This window comes from Catharus ustulatus, chromosome 1 (genome assembly GCF_009819885.2).
Source record: "Catharus ustulatus isolate bCatUst1 chromosome 1, bCatUst1.pri.v2, whole genome shotgun sequence".
In the NCBI taxonomy this organism is placed as follows: Eukaryota; Metazoa; Chordata; class Aves; order Passeriformes; family Turdidae; genus Catharus; species Catharus ustulatus.
The window spans coordinates 150,146,234-150,164,193 of NC_046221.1; the positions used below are offsets into that span (position 1 = coordinate 150,146,234).

General features: G+C 41.0%; 1 protein-coding gene across 2 annotated transcripts in view; it reads right to left on the bottom strand.

The window, feature by feature from the left end:
• Window positions 1-17,960, bottom strand: part of SNTB1 (syntrophin beta 1) — a 110,282-nt gene that overhangs the window by 53,451 nt on the left and 38,871 nt on the right. For both annotated transcript variants that reach the window (XM_033053642.1, XM_033053641.1), the window contains exon 2: window positions 1,646-1,862. In XM_033053642.1, coding sequence (XP_032909533.1) covers window positions 1,646-1,862 — 217 coding nt within the window. The remainder of the gene's footprint in view (window positions 1-1,645; window positions 1,863-17,960) is intronic.

Genomic DNA, 17,960 nt, shown 5'->3' on the forward strand with positions numbered 1-17,960 from the left:
TGTTCAGGATTGTTAAAAAACACTGAAACCAGTAAAGATGCTAATCCATGGGGTGCTACTACGACACAGCAGCTAGCACAGTGGTGAGGTACTGCACGCTTGGATGGAAAAATCCATCTTAGACTGCAGTGTGCTGGACTACAGTAAAAATCAGAAGTCACTCTTTCCACAGGAAATGACAGCAACACAAAATGAAAATCATGATAACAAGCAATATGACTCTCCCACACATTGCTTCCTAGTAACACTGAAGAACATATACATTTGTAGCATACTTTTAAAAAGTCAGCTCCATAGTAGAGGTATCATGAGCAATGAGTGTGCGTCCCTCTGAGTCAGTCCTGGCTCTCAAACCAACTGAGGGCCAGGAGAGTGACAGAAGGCAAAAACTACAATGAAGTCAAAAAGAAAGGGGAAAAAATATGAGAAAATAAAGTCAACACTGGCAAAGTATCATTACATTGTACTGATTCAATGTGGCCTGGATGAATATTTTTAAAATACACTCCATGGCAGAAACTCTCAGACAAGTGATACAGCTGTCAAACCTGAAACTCTGCAGACATATGTGGAAAACAAAAGTGGCCAATATCAATAAACATCTTGATCTAAACTGGGAAGGACTGCTAGGGTTATTTCTGGTTTACAAGTGCACTTTTGTAGCAGTCAGTTATCACTGCCTATGGTGGCAACCACTATGTGCAATGAAGAGCCAAGGCAAAATAAAGCCATACTAAACAATAAAGCACAGAGGGGGAAAATTAAAAGGTCACACAAATATTAAAAGGAAAGATGTAAAACTATACAAATACTAATAAAGTTTCTGAATTGCAGTGCAAGAGATTAAAGAGAAATTCATCCTTCCCAAGCCACTTTCTGCTCTCCTCACTTCTCCTTATCCTTCTCTGCAAATGAAAATGTAACTTTTGTTTATGCCTATATGTAAATGCTGAGAATCAAAGGCATTACACCCAGCTTCTGAGCACTGCAGAAAAACAAAAAGGCAATTATTTGGATGGAGAATCAGTCTATATCACTGACTTGACTGTTCTCTTTTTTATTAGCAGCTGTTAGAGAACGGATCAGGGAGTGTGCTGGTGTAGTGCAGCTGTTCCACATATGTTATAAATAAGGGCTGGTAAAACCTCATCCTATTTTTAAGATTAAGGGAAAAAACAAGTCACAAAAACTTCCCATTAATGCCTTGTAAGTGTAACATCTCTCCCCTTCTTGACTTTAAGGTCCAGAACTGAATACTGTAACCAGACCATTCTTAAAACAATATTCATTAAAAAAAGGAAAGAAAATGCAATTTAGTGGAATCAGATTTAGCCAGCCTGGAGGATGTAACCAATTAGTGTGCACAGCGTCTTTTCCTTCAAAAGAAGACACTTAATCAGAATGAAAAAAACTCCCTGAGATTCTATTTCCAACAAAAGTGCTGTATTACTGCATCGAAGTTTCTCTAGCACAACCCAAAGCTGAGCCCCACTCACGTGGCTCAGACACCACCACCCACCCTTCCCAAAGCAGCGCTCCCTTCCCCTGCCGGGATGCTGCGTGTGCTCACCAACCCCATTGCAGAAAACATCAACACCCATTCAACGGGGAAGTGAAATCCCAATGGCAGGCAAACCCCACTCACCTGTTTTCGGGGTCTGACACTGTCATGTTGCGTGTCACGTAGCACATCTTGAGGGGAATGGTCTTCCTGTCCCTGTGGATGGAGAGCGAGAGCTGCGACATCGGCTCGGCGGAGGCACAGCCCAGGCGCGGGGACTCGGGGGGAGGCGTCTCCCAGCCGATCTCTGACACCGGGGAGCCCTTCTTCACGTACGGGGTGGCTTCTCTCATGTATTTCACTAGGGAGGAGAGAAAGAGATGGGAAACAAGAAATAAATGAATATCCAGGAGTTGCATGCCCATGTGAGTTCTCTGGACTGGTGCTAACCCTCGATGCTGCCCATTATTTCTGCTCACCAGGCCAGGAGAGCCATCTCACCTTTCTGTGACAGTGAGTAAGCAGTCATGCAACAATTGCTCCATACAGAAGCCATGAGCTGTCTGAGGTACAGGGATGTTTTAAAGAAAGACATTCAACCAAGTGACAGTGAACCCATTATTCCCCTATCTAAAATGTTCCAGCAATACTTCCAGTGATTCCAACTCACATCTGGCTTCTATTTCACACTTGTCAGTGTCCCACCACTAATCTCAACAACTAGTTCTGCTTACTGGGAAGGAGTTTTACCTAATCTAGTTGTGTATACATATATATATACATATTATATATGGAGTAAACAAAAATCAGTTCACTTCTTAGCCTTCTCTTAGGAAAGTAAAATTTTTTGAGCCTTTTGTGAGAGTGAAGGTGTCAGATTAGATCTCAGCCTCTTCCAGCCTTTTTTTCCAGAATAAGTAAGAAGAATGAATGTAGGATTCTGAAATTATCTTGCTGCATCAAAACTCAATACCTCTTTTACATGCACACTTCATATCCCCCTCTTTATGCAGGCAAATACTACAACATTTTTCTCTTGTTTTTTAATTCTTTTTGTCGTTTAAGCTCACTTTTGCTTATGCTATTGATGTGCTTGGCAGATCTGCCAGCCACAGCCTCCTTCCCCTTCACAAACATGATGGAGCTCAGACAAGATGTCCCATTTAAGTGCCCTGGTTAAGCCAGTACTCCCCCTGCACACAGCTGTGGCTGCACTTGCTGCTGCCACTCGATTGTACCCACAACTCCAACAGCAGTGACATGACCTGAAAGGGCCCAGGCACTGTGAACTTATTTGGGGAAGTTATTAAAATGCTGTGAGAGGACATTTCAAGGAAACGGTGCAGATCATTGTGCCAGCTCAGCTGAAGAAGCTGGGAATGACTGAATAACAAAAAGGTGGGTAAATTACAAAAGGGCATTGTGGTGAAGGATGCTAAAGTAGGGAAAGCCAACTGAAGTTTCTGAGTTCAAAATGAAAGCAAGAGAAGTATTCAGAAGACTGGAGAAGAACAACAGTGTTCCTGTCAAAACCGCAGAGCTTCAGCAGCACTATTTTCAAGGCACTTCATAAAAATTTTACCAAGAGAGAAACCAATACAAATCTAGAGTCCAGGCTCTGTGAGCACCTATTGCTACTTTTTCTCTAAAACACCTCAGTGCCCATCTTGCCATTGTTCCTTTTACTCTTTTTAAAAAAATCTGTTAACTTCAATCACAAGGACTTCTGTATTTAGGCATGTTATGGGATATACCTTTATGAGAAGGACCATTTGTGATTTATCTGAAAGGCTGTCCACTCAACACTGATGTTTTTATTTCCTTGTCCAATCCTATTCTGAGTATTTTCTGAAATTAATTTGTTCCCTTCTCAGGAAAGAGTTGGCACAGAATTCCACCAGGCTTCCAGAAACTATTTCAGGAAAAAAGTGATTTTTTAAATTTTTTTTGGTATCTACCTAAAGGCCACTATCTAAAAACCTGTGTCACCTAACTCCCCAAACCAGTGCTCATCCTTGGGTACTCCAAAAACGACAGGATTTTCAAAGGTGCTGAAAATAAGCAGTTGTTGCCAGTGTCATAGAGATACTGGTTCCAGCAGTCACCATCTTGGTTTGGATGTACTCATAGCCTTAGGGAAGCCAAGAAATAGAACAGATGCAGATGTGGTGAATCTGTTCCTGTTAACACCGAACGAACACAACTCTGACATTAATTTACATGGTGGAACATTTGAAACTGTGAAAATCACGTTCAACTTAAAACAAAATTTTGTTCCTTTTAAAACTAGAGATTAATGATTGATCTGTAGAAAAAAGTAATCTGGTCAGTTTTTGAACCCTGGTACAGTGACATGCCAGCAAATATGATTCCAAATAAAGGTCCAGGTCTCAATACTGCAGCTATTTCATCTGGGCTATTTTTGTCCTATTTCAGTTGCAGCTATATCCATTCATCCTTAGCATATTTTAATTAAGAACAGGAGAGAGGGGCAGGGGGAGGAAGGAAGCTGAGGTAAAAAATTTGGCTGAAAACCTAAGCAGGAACACAAAATGTGAATTCAATTCCCCAGAGATGGGACAGAAGAAAAGAGACAGCCCTCCCATGTGCCAAAAGCCAAGTTTCCATGCGATCTGCCGGTGAATTCACGGCAGACAGCTGCAGTGCTTCACAAAATCCCATGAAAAAGGAAGCAGGAGTAGGGGGAGAGCAGAAACAACGTCCTCTTTCCAGAAACTGAGTCTCAAACACAGCAAAAGCCAAGAAAACTACCTTGAGGAAGTACATCCTATGAAAATTCCTTCCAGCTTCTGAACTCACAGACGTCTAGTTTCTACTACATCTCAACAGAAGATGGTTGCTCAGTCCCAGGGAAATGAATAAAGAGCTATTAATGCACTGGCAAACTAACACCACCTTCATATGAAATGCCACAGTAGAATGAAAAAAATTAAGTAAATACATGTTTTCTGTTAAAAATAAAAAAGGAAGCATTTTTCTAGCTTCTACTAATAACATCCCACTTCCTACAAAATACAAGCACAGCTCTCTAGATTCATGGCTGAATTCTGCTGGGTTTTACAGCCCAGACTTTATGGCTGTTGCATATTCAGGTGCGTTTTGTATTTTAAAAGCCCCCAAATGGATACATATAAAAGCACAAATATAATATGGGAGTGGAACAGGTGGCAGAACTTGATCCATTTATATAATTTTTTGCTATTATTTTAACTTCAGAGCCACAGCTTTCCATTTACTTCACCAACATCTGTAATTACATGTCCATAACCAAAGCCCAGTTTGTGCATTTAGCTGAAATCAGGCACACACTGTTCAGATGACTCGTAAGTTTTATCAGCAATTATTTCCTATTTACCTCTAAATTCTGGGTGCAAATACTGCAGAACATGCTGGTTTATAACAAGACACCAGCCACCCTACTACATACAGAGCAATTTAGGATGACCCCACAGGTTTACATTTTGCAGCCTGTTCACTAACCAGATCTTAATCCACATAGCAGAAAACAAGTTGATACCAGTATCTATTATAGGCATATTCCTATTCCACACTGCACTATCTGAGAATCATGGAAAAAGCAAAGTTGAACTGAAGTTATGCAATTCACTTCTATCATCAAGTTTTAAAACCAGAAAAAAGATGATACAGTCTGTGGGACATTAAAGTAATAATGTGTATAATACTCTGTTTTCACAGCATTTCACTCAAGAGATGGATTTCCTTTTCAAGACAGTAGCACAAATTCAGGTACTGAAACATTTAATAAAGATAAATAAAGCATGGCATTGTATAACAATTCTGAATTATAAATATTTTATAGGCATGTATATACATATATATACCTTCAGAGTATATACATATGTCTAACATATATACAAATATTAAATATATATTTCTACAAAAATGCCACAATCTTTAAGACCACCAGAACACTGCAAAAACAGAAAACAACATGCAGGGACTCAGAAAAAAATCTTAATAGTTTCATTATTATAACTCAATTTACTTATAAACAGTAAGTTTAGTCAGAAGTTGTCTAAAATAATTTGTTTGATGCTATAGCTCAACTTCAGAGATCCTTATATTCAGTACTAATTAATGATCCATAGCTTTTTGCTCCACCACTAATAAGAAACTGTGGTCAAGCAATTAAAATTCCAATCTCTGGAGTGCCCCTCCCCACAAAGAGAAGAGGAAGGGAAGCGGCAATCAAATGAATTAATCCACTGATACACATTGAAATATTTTGGATTTATTTTTTGATCTGCAAGACAGGCAGTGTAGCTTCCAAAAAAGCACTTCATTTATTCACGCTTCTGCCAAGTCCCAAGACTCCACAATTAATCCTTTGTTACTGTTTACAGATGACTTTTTTGGGGGGGAAGAAGCAGGCTTTTAATGAGAGAAATACTGCAGACCAACTTGGTCAGGTTCTTGGCCAGACGCCTCTCTGAGGAGCTGGGACTCCTCTGACACATTCAAACTGTTTCCTAGGAGCGAAGACAAAGAGCACTAAGGGGAGGCCAGCAAGCTGGAGGAAAGCTCTTTTGTTACTACAGGAATGAGAACAGGATGTGTAGGTTTACAATACCAAAGTAAAAGCAACAACATACCCGACTCTGCTTGAAGACACTTGATCAAGGAATTCCCCTCTGCAGGAGAAAAGCACAGAGAGTCCTCTACCGTAACGCCAGAATTTGCCTGCTAGGCTTTATGTGAGAGATCAAATTTCCTCTCAACTCAAGCCAAGTGCATGCCTTATAGTGAAGCACTGGATAAAAATGAGATGGGCTGCTGGTGCCATCATCAAAACTAAGACCCAAAGAAAAGAATTTATGAATCAGACCATCTATAAAGATGTGTCACATGATCCTTTCAGCAGCTTTAATGGGGGCATAAACCAAAAAACAGTCAACAATCCTGCTTGTCAGTGCTTCCACTACATTTCCTACAAAAACATCTGTTACTACATTCGGACAAGTACTATCCATTAACATCATCTGCTTTCCCCCATGCTGAAATGGATTTGAAATAGTAAACCTCTTGATCTGCCAAAAGCATCTGATCTCCACCTCTGGGAGATGATAGAAATTAGTTAAAATAAACACCCTGTGAGAATAAAAAACCCCTTAATGCTTTGGCCATTTCTCACACTGTAGTGAGACTATGCTCAGTTTCCCATTTTCTCCTGTTTTTAAATTCCACTGAATTCAGTGTATTGTCTATTCATCTCCATAAGAGACAGGCTTGGATTTAAATCATAAGGGGCTGTTTTTAAATCCTTTAAAAAATACATTGCACTTATTATGCTTTTTATATGGAATACAAGAATGAATGTCCCGAAAGAATAACTTCAGAAAGATCCAGGAGACAAACACATCTTTATCATAAAGTTTACCAGAAAGAAGCACCTTAGCAATTGGTCCCAAAAGGTGGCTAATAAGCAATCAGGCTTCGAGTTTGAGTTGTTAGTAGGGTACAAATAGGCTGGATTTAAAAGATCAACAACTGCATTTTAAAAATATAAAGATTACTTCACAGTGTCCTTTCAAATTTGTATCTGCTTTTATAGGAAAGGTGAAGCTATGTTAAAGAGCACTATCACACTCTTGGACTCAACAAATGAAGGCAGTATCTTCAAAGTACCTTGTAATAAGCAATTTTATGTTAAGAGAATTTCTTTGTCAACAAACCAAGAAGATTTGCAGTCCTGGCCCCATCAAACAGGAGAAAATGGAACTAAATAGCTATTCTCAGGAAGCCATGTAAGGGTGCAGTTTGTGAAATCTCATGGTTTTGATACCTTGAATAGGTCACAGTGATTAGTCACACTGTGTTATCTACATAAGGCTTCAAAAAGCATAATTCACCACCAAAAACGTCTTAGAAGTTAAGAAATGGCAGGGGAAAACCCAGCCCAGGTCTTGGCTGGAGCAATGGGCAGCCCCTGCGGATGCTTCCTCCTTCCCATCTGCACCAGGGACCTCTACTCTGATTTCAGCACTTGTGAAGCTCACACATATAATGGAGATCACATTCCAGGCCACCCCATGCTTCTGTATAACACCAAAAATTCTTCCATTGCTTATCCTCAGTTTCTTTTCCTGACACTTTGTCTGTGTGTGGGGCTGATTTGGCTAATGATTCCCTACGCCTGATGCTTCCCTTTAGCAAACACTGAGTCTCCTCAGCATAAAAGTTCTCTAGGGACGGAAGGTTTTATATGTCTTCTTATCTTATGCAGCATATCAATTTTGTCAAGTGTAAAGCTTCCAATTATTAATTCATTTTCATTCCTCCACAAAGCCATGGTTTTGGACTGCACATAGAGTAGCATGAGCAAAGCACACAACTCAGGTCCCACCAGCCTGCATGTTTGAAGTTAACAGCATGCATGCTCGAGGAAGCAGGACGAATTTCAGTGCTGGAGTGAGATTTTCTGTATTTCTGCTCAAAACAGATTAACAGAAACTAATCAGACACAAACTTGCATCACACAGAATCACAGTGGAACTGGAGGCTGGAATATGTGACAGCAGCACTTAAACTGATGAAGTGAGTAAAAGCAGTCACAGGTTGTCGGTAACCTGGTGCACAAAAATTACAAACTGGTAAAGTAATAATATTAAACTAAAAGCAGGCTATTTCCATTAGGTGTTTCTCAATACTTTCCATTATAATGTCCATTACTCATACCCACTACACTGAATGTGCTACAGTTTCCTTCAAGTAATTTAGGTTATTTTCAATTTCAAAGTTTCTGTTTGAATCAATTCAGTTCAGAGTTTTAATTTGTCATTAACAATAATTGCATGAATTCTAGAGTCAAGGTTCCATATGCTATTCATCTATCTTTCAGAAACTTTACATACTGCAGCAAAATAAAGGCATATACCTCTCTCTTCATAATCTGAAAAACAAATTTTAGCTTGTAAATCCCAGGTACGATGTTTGGTTAAAAAGAAGATGTTTATAGCTTGATCTAGGAGACACTGATGCCATCTTGAAAAGCTTGTACTCAAAAGAACCAGGGCTCAGTGGAGAAAAGGAGCAGCTACATTGCACAAGTGTCTCTTATCAAATAAACTACAAATTGAAAAAACTACTGCCAAAACCTGAAGGCTGTAGCTAACCTACTACATTTTTAAGTAAAATGTGACACAGCTCATTTGCCACATTGTTATGTGACACTGAACTCTGCAATTAGAACTGCGCAGATCTTTCATAATGGAAGTGGAAAACATCTGAAACTGGCAATTTGGGAGCTGAACATGGAAATTAGCAGTAACATTTTGAGAAAAAGCATTGTGGGACCTGTGAGTCACTCACTGATAACCAAACTAGAGCTTCTGCTTGTCCCCAAGGCAGAATGTTCCCTATGTCTAGCAAAAAAAAAAAAAAAAAAAAAAAAAAAAAAAGGAAAGAAGCAAAAAAGAAACAAGTAAAAAAGGTTTAGTCAGATGGTATTAGAAGTAGGTAATCCCACTCAAAAGTAGAACAGAAAAATGTAATTTCATGTAAAGGAACTGTAGCACTCCTATTTCTAATAGCCTTCTACCCAAAATTGACACTATCTTTTAAAATCCTTTCACTACATCTCAGGCGTAAGTTGATTCAGAATTTCTTGTGCGCTGCTCATGCCTGTTTCCCTGCCTCTGTCAGTATTTATAGATCCCTCTCCCATCATCCACACACTCAGATGGAATTCAAGGTGTCTGGCATTGCCAGCATGCTATAATTTTTCTATTTACATGAGTAATCTCAAGTGTCAGAACAAATATTTCAACTCCTAGTGATTATGTGAAAAATACATAAGGGTATTACGGTTTTAGAGGATGCTGTTATTTCAGCAGGCGCACAAATCATTAAGTAGGTACAGGGTAGACTGAAAATGGCACTCACTGAGAAGGAAATTATTATGCTGTGTATGATTGTACCTGTTTTACAGATGGCTAAACTGACACAGGCAAGTTAAACTGCCTTCCTCAAAGTCATGCAGTAAGTCACTGACAGAGCTCTCAGCACTACACTCAATTTCTACCTATATTACTTTCCTGTTTAAACAACTCAAAGAGATCCTAGTGCCAGTGAAAACTGGATTTGCAGTGTCTACTGTCTTTTCCCTGTGAGAAGACCTTTGAAGACCTTCTAAGATGTCCAGGATTTATTTTGAAGAGCAGAGCTGTGATCAATTGCAAGGTTTGAGTTCACCCTTTGCATTCTTCACTGGACGATACCAAGAGCTTTGAAAATTAACAAATTCAGGGCATGCATTCAGCTAAAAACTTGCTGTAACTCCTGTGGCTGGGCTGTGCACCAAAAGGCATCTGATCACCATAAAAGTCCTTGTTTTGGGGAATCCTTTAGTTTGTAACCTTACCAATATATCCACAATATAAGGACATATCCAGGCTAATGGCCACATCCAGAATCCTCAAGTACTAGAGATTATGAATATTTATCCATATGGAGAAGAGAGGAAGGGAGAAAGGGAGCAAGGGAGCAAGGAATGTGAACACTATTTAAGTTCTATGGCAAACATAAATCCTAAACTGATTAGGGGAAACTGGGATGAATGTTTCTGACATGGGCATAATGTTGTAACTCTGTTTTTACACAGGTCAAGAGCACCTTTGCCTGGTTCTGAAGTCCAAGAACAGTCTCACTGCCTTCACTCTCCCTAAAGTCATTTGCAAGATTACGCAGCAGGAAAGTGGCAGACCTGAATGAGGTTTGGCTGTACACCTATTTCCTGGCTCATCTACAGGCCAGAAGAAAACTACATGAAGCAGGTTGCTTGCTGAGGCACTGGAAGGGAGAGAAGAGCTCACATGACACCACCCCTTGCACTTCAAGGGGTAAAGGAAACAGGACTGTGTATGCAGGAGGGTGATGAAAAGAGTAGGACAATGAAACATTAAACCACATCCTTGTGCCTCAGTTCTCTGGCTCCCAACTGAATGGAGCTCTTTTCTACCGGGGATTATGGTTTTCTCTAGAAATAAGCCACTGAAATCCTATCAACAAAACTACAACAATCAACAATTAAAGAATAAGCACACTAGTAATTAGAATCGGCTAAAAGGTTTTCAGAAACCACCTGCACTTTGAGCAAGCATGGGAATTCTCAGAACTGATGCACAAAGAGAGACTGAGACTGAAACCCAACTGTGCTGCCATAGGACCATGGATGGCATCGTGTGCTGCTTTTTGCATCTCAAAGTCTCTTTCCAAGATGACAGCTCTTCTATTCTCATCCCTGAGGAGCTACAGTTACTGCATCTTTAAAAATGCCAATGATCTGTGATGGAATATGGTCCTCCTGGAACTTCAGTGCATAATGCAATTTGGGGTGAGAAATACTTGGGAGGAGGGTCAAGTTTATTACTTTTAAATAGCCTCATGTAAAACTATTCTACAGGAACTTGACAGGATCAATCTCAAAAACTAATTAGGGAAGACAGTGAAAATCCTCACAAAAATACTGAGTTCAGAAACTTTTTTTTTCCATGAAATGGTTTTGTGAAGTGCTTTTAAAAATACATCTTCATTCAAATTCTTTTCTTTCTCTACAAACAAAACAGTACTGTGAATTGACATTTTGATTTAAAATGACTTTTTAAGATCAAACTCCTTTTCTAATAAATATTGCATAGAGTTTCTCAGCATCCATTTTGTCAGCTGGAAAATTTATACAGTTATGATTCTATTAGGTTTCTTGCAGTGGACTGGGCATTTAATCAATGAGAGCAAAGAGCATCTAAATAGGGTTAGGCTGCAAATTCCTTTCAGTGAGAAGTTAAATCCCCATTAGCTTTGAGCCATAAGCCCCCCTGGGTTTAGCACAAAGCTTAGAAGATAACTCTGTGAGGGGTCATGGCTCTTCACTGAGGCATAGAAAGCCTATTTCACAGATTGCCCTGCAATAATAATGTAAATATAATCCCGTTTCAGTGGGCACTTTATCCTTACAGAAAACAAGCAATGTTTTCTATCCCAGGAAAAAAAAAATCACATTAATCTTCAATTTAAGGGTAAAGTAATTCCTTGCTTCATTCAAGCCCTATTATAGAGAAATACTGAGTCTGCCCTGTGCTGATGCTGGGGCCAGCAAAGTCTCCCCACTCCTCTGTAGGGCAAGACTGGCACAGGCAGCTCTCAGCAGCTGCTTTCAGCAAGTGAAGTTGACTCGGCACATCAAAACACATTTGCTAAATGCCGGCTTTGACTGTTTCAGGTTAGGTCAAAGCCAGGTTAAAATAGTACAACCTATTGTTTTTCAAAGCCTTCAAACTGCCTGCCAAGTACTTTTTGGTCAACTAGCACAAGAAGCTGATAACAGGGGCTGGAAAAGAAACTGGCAATTTCAAGCTGAGCTTCAAAGGGCTGTAATAAAATGCAACCCCGGTTGAAATCATCAGAGAGAGAACCATTTGTTTAATCAGTGAGAAGAATGCTAATTTGTTTGTATCTCAAATTTATTTGCCATTTGTACTACTGGACCACTTACCAGGATTAGTGAGGAACTAGGGCATGACAGCCTCAGATGCTGTGCAAACACAGAACAAAAAGCTGGTCCCCTCCCAAAGATCTTAGAAATCAAGTACAAGTTAAAGGACAATAGGGACATGACAAGGAAATAAGCAGGCAGAAGAGCCCACAGTAAAAATCATGCATCTCCCTGTGTTGTTACAGCTGTATTGCATTCCCTGTAAAGGAGACAGCAGTAGCAGGTGCTGTTTGTAAAAACACTGAAAAAACAATTAATAGTGGTAAGAATTTTCCATTGTTATCACTGCTACTTCCGAAGCAGGGATTCCATCTAGACATAAACTTTCAGCACCACCTCAAGCATAAAAGGTTTTCACACTGGAGCTGTAGCCTGAATTGTGCTGATATAAACACAGATGTAAAAGCATTTGTCTGAAGCAAGGACAGCTCGAGTGACTGGGAGCAGTTAGCCAGATGAGGATGCCCAGCAGAGCCTGTAAGGGCAGGCAGACTAGCCTTGAGACAAAAAAAATGAAAAGTCCTCAATTCATGTGCAGATTAACAGCAGCTCTGCTGAACTTCACAATCTCTGCCTTGGCCTCGCATGTTCAGGCCAATTCACACAAAAGGGAAAAAAAATACCTTGTTTGTATGTCTGTCCTGTGAGACCTGGGAATAATCCTGTTGCAAAGTAAATAAGCTTGCAAGGCTTGCAGACTGAAAGCAAAGGATAGTACCTGTGTATGCTTCATTAGTGTAACTGGTTTTCTTTATGGCGGTGTGGGAGTACCTTTGAAATGAGGAGCTGAAAGCACAGCTTTCTGAGCCACATCATCTGTGCTTTTACAGAGGCCTGGGGATACACAACAGGGATAACTATCTGTTTGAGGCTTGTTTGCTTTATTTAGCTCAAGGGCAGGTCTCTCTTGCTACTTGCAGAGAGCACAATCAGATTATATCAGTGCTGCTGCTTTTTTTTGCCTTTTTTTTTTCTTTTTTTTAACAGCAGCAGCACTGATGGGCACAGACAGGAAAAGAATGTATCAAGAATAATTTCTGCCTCAAAGAGTTTCTGATCTCAAGGTCACTTACCATTTCTGCCAAAGTCACTGGGTTCATCATCAGTGGGAATTAGCTCAGATCAAATGGTCAAAGCTGAAGATATGAATAGTCTATAAAGAGGCAAAGAATGGGAAGTGGGAGAAAAACTAACCCTGGCAGGTTATATAGCAGCATGAGTAGCTGTTGAACTCCAGTTCAACAAGAGATATCCCAAATGGAAGCACTGGAAAAGAGCATTGATGTCAGCTTCAGTGCTGATGCCACACCTCAGTGCAGATTGCAAACACCAGCCTGTGTCCCTACAGGGTGACTCTTCTCTCATCATGCACACCAAAGGCCATCAGAGTATTATCAACATATACTTCTAAAGAGATCACTCACATAAATAAGCTGACTTTTGGGCTTATTACTATTGTAGATTTGTGCTCCAGCTTTTAAAGGACAAGTTTGAAACTCTAGATTTCAGCAAATATCAGAAACTGATAATTCAGTATTTATACCCTACTCATCTACATTGGTCTTTAAAGACCAATTCTGCAAGTGCCCCCTTTTAGGGGCTGTAAGAGGCTGAAGTAAAGTTGGTGGCAGATTGAGACACTAAAGCAAAACCTTGGAGGAATCTGCCTGATTGGTTACTGAATTTAAGAAAAAAAGATGAGGATCTGGGAGAGGATTTTAAGCTAGCTGGTGGCAGAGATATGTCTGTGACATCTCTTCCATCACAGGGGGTGTTAGAAACTTATTCTGGTGGGTAAATAATAAATCCCAAGTCAGGAGCTGAGAATACTGGAGTGCTGTATATACTCTTTGTTTAGCCAAGGGTTATTCTGTAGTTCTTTCACTTAAAGCATGATAGATTAGAGAATTTACAAGCCTATCAGTTGCAAAGAGGGTGGACCAGTTCTGAAGCATGTGCCAGTAAACAGAGTACTTCTAGGTCACTTTAGCTTCCTCCATGCTGTTTTTCACACTATTTATATTGCACTGCCTTGTCTTAGCTCACTGAGGGGGCAAATCATCATCAACTTCAAAGACAGGACTAGGAGACTAGTAGGACTCTTTCAGATTGACAGCACAATCCCTGGATCTTAGTTTAGCTTATAAACACCAGACCCAGCTCATACTCTGAGGTTTATAGGATTTGTGCTTAGCATGCAGTGACACTAATGTTCAATGACCAGAAAGCCCTCTTCAACAGAAGTGTTAATGAAATAATTTAGTAGCAACAGATATACAACAGAGCAACTATATAGACACAAGCCAATACAGTAACACATAGACATTTCTAAATGTACACATATTTACATGCATCTTTTCAACACGTGCCATGTCCCAGGGTGCTGTTAGAGATTTCTGGCTCCCCATTCCTCCAGCAGCTGTTACCTGGTCACAGCGGTCCCATCCCTCAACCCCTGGGACCAATCCTACATTTATTTGTTCCTGTCAGGAATGAGCAGCAGCAGCAGTAGTCTCCCCTTCAGCCAGCATGTGCCCCAGCCCTTTTGCTGCCTCCCTCCCGTGGGCACACACTGCACACCCCTCTCACCCACCCCAGGGACTGCCAATCTCTTCCCTCCCTGCCCAAAACACCTCACCTTCCCTCTAATCCTTTCCTTCCCAGAGCAGCAGCATCTACACTCCTCTGCTAAGGAGGGGGAGGAGGAAACAGAGGAGGCACAGAGATAACCTGTGCTGCTGAGCCAGGACACCCGTGCCTGCTCCCCGTTTGCTCCAGATCCCAGCACCTCTCCCACCCTGGCAGTGCCCTGTGCTGGGACAGGTGCTGCAGGAAGCTCCCAGGCTGTGCTGTGCAGCTTGCAGAGCTGTCCCTGTGGGAAAGCACAGCAGCAAGGGCAGAAGCATCCCATGAGCTATGTGTTGTACTCTGGTGAATGATGCCAACACATTCATGTCAGGAATTCTATCTACCATTGCATAGAAGTATTGTCTCCCTGGCAAAATATCTTTATAACATTCATAGCACTCTCTAACCAGTATTTTCAGGTCACTTCACAGCAGCTCAGCACCCACCACAGTGAGATCAAGTTGTGGCAGTAGGGTTTTAGCACTGTCTGCAAATGGAAGCCTTGGATAAAACAGGAACAAGGTGTCCATGCTGGACCATGGCAGGTCCATCTTCTGGCAGGCATGGGGAGTTAGAAGAAAGTTCAAGATAAAATATATTTAATAATATAATGTCAAATTAAGTTTTGAGAAAAGGATTGTGATTTTAATGGAAAACTTTATCAAATAAATCATGCTGTATCCTAAAAACAAAACAAAACAAACCCCAAGAAAACCAAACAAAAAACACCCAAACAAAAACAGAATGTTTATTGGGGCTGTTACTGAGGTGTTACCTAACAGGATGAGCAAAGTCATTACAGCCTATCTCCTTGAAATTCTTCACTTTTTTATAGTCTACAGTGCATTTCCAGAGCATTAGCTGCAATGGTGAATTCCAGCTACATTCAATACAGGCAGTAATTAAATGGTTATAAAAATGCGGAGCTGGATTGCTGACAAGCTCCATGAGCAGCATTATCGGCAGTGACGGCCAGGGAGTCAATCTGCTGCACTTCTCCAATGGTTTAAATAATGTTTGTCAGGATCCCACAGTCAACACTTTCTCCCCCCTCCTCTTTGCATCATGCCGCAGTAATTGTGCAGATGCCTGCTGCGCTCAGGAGATGAAAAGCTCAAAAAATTCTTCAGGAGAAGTAAAACACCAACAGAAACCCTCAGTCAATTAAGTCATGTTCCACTTCCAGCAAGACTAAGCCAATGGGCACCAACAGCTCCTTTCCCACACGTGCAGCCCCCCAGTCCACGGCACCCCTGATCTTTCTATATTTTAAATACACACTCAGGAGTCTGCAGCTGACATGTACCCATGAGGCTCAAGAAGGAGCCTCATATATTTACCTCAAAATTTGTGATCAGAGTTTTCATAGTAGATGAGAATCTCTTGAACAACACTGCTGTGGAGAAGATGATGGGCTATGCTACTGCCTTGGTCCCACTTTTCTTACCAAAACCCATTTCCCAAATCTCCTACAGTGTTCTTATAGCAGCAGCGGAGAGGTGAGAAAAGCAGGTCCAAGCACAGAGGGACCAGGTGGCCCCTTCTGCTGTGTCCTTTGCCCCTCACCCCTGTGCTGGAGCAGAGCTCTGTTGCCTGAAGCCAAGCCTCTGATTCGTGCTGTGATGAAAAGCAGGCTCCTTTGCAAGAACTATCACTTTTAGAAGAACCACTGTTTTTCTTCAAACTCAACAGTTGCTCCTCCAGTGGGAGGAAAGGAAGTGTGCACAGGCAGCCCTGCTGCCAGCCAGACTGTCCTGCATGGAGCAAAGCCCCAGCTGCTCACACAACCCTGCCTGTTCCTGGCATCCAGCAGATACAGAAATATCAGCAGAAGCAAATGCACACGCATGGATTTTTTTCCCTAATATTCTCTTACACAAAGGACTGTTTACTACTCTACAGTCCTTCTGCAGCCTCAAACAGGCATTCAATTTAAATCACTTTTTCCTACCATCCTCTGCTTTTGATATCCTTACTACTCACTACCCTCACTTCCTTTTTATGGATACTCCTTTGTGCTTGTGCTTTGTTTCTGACTAAAAACCTACAGGGCTTTCCCAACTGCTAACCACTAAGGAGAAGAAAAGAGATCAGCTCTTTTACCATCTGATTTGTTTCATACAATCAATCCATTAGGTGGGTCAGGGCTGAGTAATTCCACAAAACTAGGTCTATGTAACAGCTCATCATCTTTCACTATTATTCTCACCTTTCATCCCTATTCTATTCTTGTCAGCAGTTACACACACTTGTCACACCTTATCCTTAAATGCTGATCTCTTCAATCAATGCACTGTCTCCTCTGCCTTCCTTCTGCATTGCCCAGCACTGCAGTGATATGATCCTGACGTTCACCAGAATGAAAAAAAGTCTGTCTTGCTTTTGAGTTGCTACCACTACAGACATCCAAGCAGTCCTGCCAAAAGCTGGAGAGGCAGGAGGAAGGAAAACACACCTCAAACCTTAGACAATATACTGTACCTCCTTGGAAACACTGATCAAACAGCAGGGTAGAGAGACTTTATCAGCAGTCTGCTAAATGAAATAACCAGAGGAAAACCCTCCTTAGACACCAGAAGATCTACAGAAGAAAAGTAGCATAAAATATTTTCTTCTCTTGCAGATTCTTTGGTAAAGAGATGTAAAAGCTCAGAAAAATGTTTCCTGCATTAGGACATTACAACTCTCACTCTTGACACTGGACTCTGGTGTTTACAAGACATCAGTTCCCACCACAGTCTTATAATATTTCTAGTGGATTAATTAGATTAAGAAATAAATCAACCATGAAACAGGATTCACCGAAAACCAGGCTCTATTAATTCTGAGGCTGTCAGACTTCATGTTTTTGCAAATAACCAGAAAGTCCAATTACATGCACAGCAAAACACCCAGAACATTATAGATTCCTCAAAGAATTTACAGAGAGAGCTCAAGCCCAGAATAACAGTCTGTCTGAGCAGGAACCTGTTCCCTTGCAATGGGAAGAGCCTGAACAGCACAAGACACAAAGCTGTCTTCAGCTTGTGTCAAGTTCTTGCCAAAAGTACCCATAAACAAAGATTCATCCCCATTTAGCAATGCTCCATACTGGGCCAGATGGAACCCTTGACAGAAGCTGAGTGGAGAACTGAGGCCTGAAGAGCCATAAACCCTCTTCTTCCCACACATGCTCCTCCTGCCAGAGGCATGGCACTAGCTGGGCACCACCAGCATCCCATGCAGCAGCTTATTGAGGATTTGAGCCACCAAAGCCATCAGTCCCCTTGCTTAACCAGGCATGATGACATTGGTTTTCTA